This window comes from Vigna radiata, chromosome 2, assembly GCF_000741045.1.
Source record: "Vigna radiata var. radiata cultivar VC1973A chromosome 2, Vradiata_ver6, whole genome shotgun sequence".
Classification (NCBI taxonomy): Eukaryota; Viridiplantae; Streptophyta; class Magnoliopsida; order Fabales; family Fabaceae; genus Vigna; species Vigna radiata.
In genome coordinates this window covers 21,812,687-21,820,535 of record NC_028352.1, presented here as the reverse complement: position 1 = coordinate 21,820,535, position 7,849 = coordinate 21,812,687, and the positions used below count along the sequence as shown (strand labels likewise).

The 7,849-nt window shown below is 35.6% G+C and overlaps 1 protein-coding gene across 1 annotated transcript; it reads left to right on the top strand.

Annotated features, from left to right (window-relative positions):
* The first annotated feature begins 1,678 nt into the window (after positions 1-1,678).
* Positions 1,679-2,898, top strand: LOC106756642 (hevamine-A-like). Its single transcript, XM_014639144.2, has 2 exons — positions 1,679-2,014; positions 2,109-2,898. The coding sequence occupies exons 1-2, from the start codon at positions 1,733-1,735 to the stop codon at positions 2,808-2,810; spliced, it is 984 nt and encodes a 327-aa protein (XP_014494630.1). The 5' UTR covers positions 1,679-1,732; the 3' UTR covers positions 2,811-2,898.
* Positions 2,899-7,849: the final 4,951 nt, after the last annotated feature.

Genomic DNA, 7,849 nt, shown 5'->3' with positions numbered 1-7,849 from the left:
GTTAGCAAAACATTATTACATGGAACTCAATAACAATATCCAAATGGTCTCACAGATACCACAACACTGTCAATCCTTTTGCGGTCTCTTATGCCCTTCCCCAAAGAATCAATAACATATATTTCCAATGTTGAGAAAAGAGCATGTGGTAACGTGGGGGACCACAGGTCATTTTTGGTGTTTTCCAAGTCAAGTTGAGTTGTTTTTCGTATAATTGTGTGTCTAGGGTTGGATGTGATGCTTGGGAAACCCCATGATGTACAAGGGGTCCACCCTGGGTGATGGCATGAAGGTTGTTGAAGTTCAGTGAATTCTGCAGCAAAAAGCACTCTTGTAATCGTTTACAAGAGGCCTGCAATCGTTTACGCAATTCTTTTGTCCATTTTGGACATCCTGTTGCACTGAAGGGACCACCTGTGGTAACGTGGGGGACCACAGGTCATTTTTGGTGTTTTCCAAGTCAAGTTGAGTTGTTTTTCGTATTAGTGTGTGTCTAGGGTTGGATGAGATCACCAATTCGTTCCACATGCTCTTTTCTCAGTAACCCATTCATTAAGACAATCCAAGATGAATCGATAGACATTCGAACCCGCCACTACAAAATATTAAAAATAAATTTTTATTACTTACTATAAAAAATCAAAACTATAAATAATACCTAAAATTTAACTTACCTTTGGGTTACCCGACGCCATTTCAACTGCACAATAAATCATTGCTACATTACGATTCACAACAAACAAAAACCTAACATCAAACAACAATAACCTACGGTTCCACCCAAAACAACAAACGAACCCTAAACACACCCAAAACGCCAAACACAACTTACCCGTACACAGTCAAAGCAAAACACAACTTTTGCTTCAGATGACGCCTTTCGATGCCTTTTGATGACCAATACCACCGCAATGCAGAGATGAACGACGTAATGGTAGACGATAATCAACAGAGGTAGAAAGGGACTATGGGTCCCCAATGGAAGAATGGGAGATGCCTGGATGGGAGCAGAGTCGAATGAGAGAGAACAACGATGGTCAGAGAACGAAAGTGAAAGTCGAAAATGAAAAATGAAACCGTCAAATTCAATTTTCATTCATTCATACAATCAAAATACCTATTCTACCCTTAAGTACTTTTGGATATATGATTTTTAAAACACCTTCAGTCATTCAATACAAATTTGACACGTGGACCGGTGTCAAATTTGTGTCAAAGGATGGTGTTAAACAAACATTTTCCTATTTCATATAATCGAACCATTTACCGAAAAGCATAGGCCTTTGGTAAATAAAACTTCTCCTTCCAACTTTATAAAGCCTTTGATATTTTACTACTTTACATATTCTTGGTAAAGCCTTCAAAAAACTTAACTTACCTATGGCCCAGAGGCCTTCGATAAAAGCCCCCTGTAATTTGCGGATTTACTAGAATCACCGAAAGAAGTAGACTCCAAACACGTTAAAACAAAAAAGAATACGAATTGTTGCATTAATGCTTTCAGGTAATTATATATAAAAGAACAAAAGTACGATGTTCTAAATAATGACACATATCAACTAAAATGAAAAGCTTTAGAAATTATATTGTGAATGCTTTTTCTCCTCTGAGAAACGTGATTCAGGCAAAAAGGAAATTATCATTGACACCATTTGTTTGAACAATGATTTGGCAGTATAAATAGGTTGGTTCTAGTTCTCTTAAACTCAGAAGAAAGCCATAACAGAAAGCAATGGCGTCGCAAAGACTAGCTTTGATCACACTTCTCTTAACCCTTTCCGCTCTCTCTTCCTCACGCGCTGACAATGGTGGCATCGCCGTGTACTGGGGGCAAAACCTCAACGAAGGCTCATTGACAACCACATGTGACACTGGTAACTATGAAATTGTGCTCCTCGCTTTCCTCACCCAGTTCGGTGCAGGGAGAACCCCAGCTTGGAACTTCGCCGGTCACTGCGACAATGGTGCCTGGACACCTTGCACTGAACTAGAGTCCGAAATAAAATACTGCCAGGTACAGTTCAGAAAATTTTACTTCCCCAGTCTCAAATCACGTTCAAACCACCGGTGCTCCTTTCAATTGTTTATGTTTTGTGTATTGATTACAGGGGAAAGGCATAAAAGTGCTCCTTTCAATTGGAGGAGACAGTCCGAACTACTCAATAAGCTCGCCGGAGGATGCAAAGGAGGTGGCCAACTACATCTACACCAACTTCCTAAGCGGCAATTACGGTCCAGTGGGAAGCGTCACGCTGGACGGCGTCGACTTCGACATCGAAAGGACGGAGGATTACTGGGACAACCTTGCCAGGGAACTCGACTACTTCCGACAAACGACAGGGCGTTACTTTTACTTGTCGGCAGCCCCTCAGTGCCCTACAGACCCAATCTACTATCTCGGCAAAGCCATCGCCACCCAACTCTTCGACTACATCTTCGTTCAGTTCTACAACAACCCTAGTTGCTCCTACGCAAGTGGCATCCCCGCTATCTTGAACTCCTGGGACAGGTGGGTGAGCTTGGTCGCCTCCAACAACTCGCTCTTCGTGGGCGTGCCAGCAGCACCCAGCGCCGGCGCTGGTTATATTCCGCCGGAGGAACTCAACAGCCAGGTGCTTCCGCACGCGAAGCAAGCCTCCAACTACGGGGGAGTGATGCTGTGGGATAGATACCGCGATCTTCAGAACGGTTACAGTAACAGCATACTGCCCAATGTGATTAAGTCTAAGCTGCAGGTGTCTGTGGCGTCCGTTTCCGACGCAATTTACCGGTGCGTGTCTAAGGCGTTGAACCGCGTCTTAGATTACTAGGTAGTTGAAAGGTACAACAACTACCATAGACATGTATTATGTACGGAATAAATAACATGTCAACTATGCGTCCCTTACCTGAAAAAAATCTCTTTAACAATTATTTTTTTTTTTAACAATTATTTTTTTTTTTAATTTTTTTAGAATCCATACATAATTTGTTTTAAATATTTTTTTAAATATAAATTCAAAAAAATTAATAAAATAATAACATGTATCCTATTATAAAAAAATTATTAAAAAAAAATTATCAAAATATCATTATTTAAAGAAAAAACTTTTTTACCAACTAATAAAATAATAACATATAATTTATTATAAAAAATTTATTAAAAATATTGTTAATATATTATGATCTAACCTAAAGTCATGCTCCTTCGTCCTTTGGTCTGTCTTAGGTCGCAAGTAACGAAATGAACGTTTGTTGGTTGGACTTGAAATAATAACTCTCTTAAGGACAATTTACTAAGTTGGTGGATTTATTTACAAATTACTAAAATTCACATATTTTTAAAAGTAGTATGTTCGGTAAAATAATGTAGATTATATAATTATATTAAAATAATAAATGTAGAAAATTTAAAAAAGCAAAGACGATATGTCACCATATTTCTATTAATTACTAATTTATATAATTATATTATGTTACTAATTTATAAATATAATCTATTATTGAAAAAGTCGTTTAATATAAACATAATTTTTGTAATTTTTTTCCTTACTGTAAAATCATCTAAACAACTTTAATATAATATTGATTAGGATAATAATATTGTAAGACATATTAATATTCATTTACGTATTATAAGAATAAAATAGTTATAAAAAATTTTATATTTATAAAAAATAATAATAAAAAATATTATTAAATAAATATAAAAGTTTGTAATTATTAAAATATATTTTATTAATTAAGCGGAAGTCATATATGAGGTAAAGGAATTCAGTGTTTTGGTTAATTTTTTCCTTTTATCTTTTCTCTTAGGTTTAAACCTTTTTTTGTCCCTAAGTTAAATCTTGATGTTCAGTTTAGTCTTCGCTTTTAAAAATGTCAACTTTTAGTTCCTATGATATAAAAAATGTATCACATCAGTCCTATTCGTTAATAAATCACAAGTTTTTCATTAAGTGATTTGTTGTTCATTAAGTATTGTCATGAGGACTGATTTGATACATTTTTCATATCATAGGGGCTAAAGGTTGATATTTTTAAAAGCGGGAACTAAACTGAACATCAGAATTTAACTTAGGGACAAAAAAGGATTTAAACCTTTCCCTTATCTCAAATCATCTTCCATCATAAACTAAAGTTTCTGCCCATTTCTCACGTGTAATTAGGATTGAGTAAATTTAGTGTAAAATGTCCTATGAATCCAGTAACACTGAAAAAGTAAAATAAAGAGAAAATAAACTACCATTGTGAAAAAGCAAATAAAGAGAAAATAAGGTTGTATTGTAACATATAAGAAATGAGAACATCAAGTTGGACCGGAGGGGAGGCAAAACTAATAAAAAAATATATTTTAATATATAATGTTTTTACATTATTATTTTTTACTATTTTATTAAAAATACAAAAATTCACTTTATTATAATCATTTTATCTTTATAACGTGATGAAATGAATATAAATACTAGTGTTGTAAAAAAGGTTAGAACACGCGGGTTAACTTTGTCTCACCCGGATTGCCGTGGTGAGTTGGGTTGACTCACCAATCCACTTAATTTAATTTAGTTATTTATTACTTTGTGTTTCAATATTATTAGTAAACACTTTTTTTTTTATTGTATTGTAGAGGGATAAAGAAAAAAATGTTTCAAGAGAGAAAAATATTATGGATTTATCCATTCAAGACTCTAATCTTATAGACTCATAAGTGACACAAAAATGATCAATATTAGAAACTTATTTGTTCTCTTTTTATGCTTGCTTTTCGATTAGATATGCATTGTATAATACTCTTTTATTTTGAATTGTCAGTGGAGTTTAATATTATTTTAGAGTGAAATTTATTTAAATTTCAATTACAAAAACTTTGTAACTTTTTTTTTTTTGGATTTGAGAAGAAAAACTTATAATTAAGTGAATTAGTCAGTAAATCTGTTTAACTCATCAACCTGTGGTGGGTCAAATCGGGTTCGAATTTTTTTGGTTCGCTAATAAGTGAGTCGGGTTGGATTGACTTATTAAGTGACTAACCCGTGGTGGACAAGCCGAGTTGGGTCAGATTACCCGCTTTAATAGCACTAGTAAATGTATGTCACCATATTATTATTCAAAACTAATCATACCATAAGATCACATATCACATTATCTCTATGCACTACAAAAGAAATTGGATTTACAGACTGATATTCATCAAAAACAACAAAAACCTGTGAGTAATGACTGTTTTTGGTCTGTCGAACAAAATTTTTCGGTATAAGTGTTGTTGAAATATTTATTAACGGACATTGACCGTCAATAATTATCGACAACCAAATTCGTTGATAATTATCAAGGGATATATCGATCTGTAATTACTGACCGTCAAATCTTTCAATTATTACCAAAAAATAAATTCGTTGGTAGGTATCAAAGGATATATTTGTCAGTAATTATTGACAACAATATATATGGGTAATTATTTAGTGATATTATTGACAGATTTATCTATGAATAATTATCATTGGTAAATTGCACAACAAGTTAAACTGTATTTCGTTGACCGAGTTATTTTGAGTGGTTGTCGAGTTGTTCACCATGTGTAGGTATGTGTGTCAAGCTCTTTGGATGTTTGTGATTATGTGTGGATGATATGTTATCTAGCCTTACTTCATATATCTAGATATTGTACCTTTCATCTGTGATAGGGAGTAGAAAATTATATCTCTTTGTTTTTGAGAGGCAGTAAAAGAGATAAGGTTTGAGTGTTGCCCCTTTCGTCTTTTGAGGCGATAGAAAGGAAATGATGTGTTGCCTGTAGATTTCTAGCTCATATTGAGTACTATGACCATTGTTGGAATATAGTTTCAAAATTATCTATAATCCCGAGGAGGAAAATAAAGGAGTTGATGCTTTATTGAGACAGGATGAAAAGGGATTAAAGCTACAAACTATGATTTATTTTCTAGTATGGGTGGATTTTCAAGCAATAAATGTTGAAGTTCATGCAAACAAGAAATGGCAATACGTTATCGAAGCATTGTAATAGAAGAACCTTATAATTCTGGTTTAAACACCACATAATTAGCATAACAGAGTGGCAACACAATAGAGGAATTTTTTCTGTTATTTCATTTTTCTTATTTTAGTGGACATTCTAGGGCAACAATGAGCTGTCAATAGATAGTATAAAATATGCTTTTATCTTCTAAGGTTTTAGGTCACACCAATTCTTTTGTACAAACTATATATATAATGTAATCATTGAGAATCAATAGACAACAATTTATGCAAATTATCTTTTCTTTCATTCTCTATTATGGTATCAAGAGTCCTCCAAAAGTTCAAGCTTTTTCTAGCTTACCTCTCTCATGGTCGATTCATTCTCCTCTAGAGGAGGAAGACATTCCACCTCTTCCTCCCTTTGTTGATCCTAACCAAGATCCTTCAAGCCCCTTCTACATAAACCCAAGTAAGAGCCCTTCATTTGTTATGGTTTCTCCACCTCTCTCCGCCAATAATTTCCAGTAATGGTCCCATTCCTTCTGAATGACCTTTATTTCTAAAAACAAGATGGGCTTCCTCAATGGTGTCATCCCCATCCCAGAAACCACCGATCCCTTATACCTCTCTTGGGAAATATATACCACCCTGTTAATGTCATGGATTCTCAATTTCCTTTCTCCTTCAATCGCTCAAAGTGTTGGTTTTTTTAGTGAGCCAATGATGTCTAGACTAAACTTCGCGAACGTTTTTCTCAGGGAGATTTGCTTCGTTTCGTTGAGTTATAGGAAGAAATTTATTCTCTCAAACTAGGTGTGTTCTCTATCACCGGCTTCTACCCCAATCTGAAATCACTTTGGGAAGAGTTGGACAACTACTGAACTCTTACCCCTTGTTTCTGCTCTGCTCGCACCTACCATTCACAGGATTTCATCATCCATTTTTTGAAAGGACTTGATGATCGCTTTGCCATGGTTCGCTCACAAATCTTATTACTTGACCCTCTTTCCTCTTCTAGTCGTGTTTTCTCCATGATAATCCAACATGAGCGCCAATAGCATAACCCATCTTCTTCTTCCATGGAAACCAATCCCTTCATCAGTGTTGTCTCTGATAAAGCTCGAGGCCATCCACAACAACGGAGGACAAAACAAAGTTGCAAATGTGAATTATGTGACTGCCTCAGACACGCTATTGATTCGTGCTTCCAGAAAAACAACATCACTCTGATAAAGTGCATCCATTTTGATCATGTTGGACATAACAGCGACATGTGTTATACCAAGTTTGGCTATCCTCCTAGACCACCCAAATATCCAGGAAAGCCACATCCTTTCAACAATAAGAACACCTTTGGTGGCGGCCGCACAACCGTCGGAGGCATTGTGAAAAATGTTACTGCCTATTCCTCTTTAGATGTTGTGCCGACCCTAACTCATGAAGGAAAAAGGAAAGACACTTCAACTCTGGGCCAAGGTCTTCACATTACTATGGCCCAATTCCAACAACTAATGACTCTTCTGAACAAAGCTTCCAGATCTGGTGGGGGAAACTCATAAATCCCTTCAAGGTCAATCTCTCCCACTCAAGCCCAAACCAATCTCACAACTCTAGTTTTGGCAATGGGTTTATTTTTTCCATTAACACATAGGGATGGCATAAATACCCGTACCCGCAGATATCTGCGGATAAAATCCGCCATGGGTATTTAGTACCCACGAGTAAGAGGTACCCGCAAGTAGCGGGTATTTTAATACCCGCTTGTTAACGGGTCGGGTTCGGGTATCCCACTATCCGTATCCGCGGGTACTCGTTACTCGTTATGAAATTAAAAATTTATTCTTCTTCCTTTAAATTGCTTTTTAAGTATTTGTTGTATCCTGTCTCTACT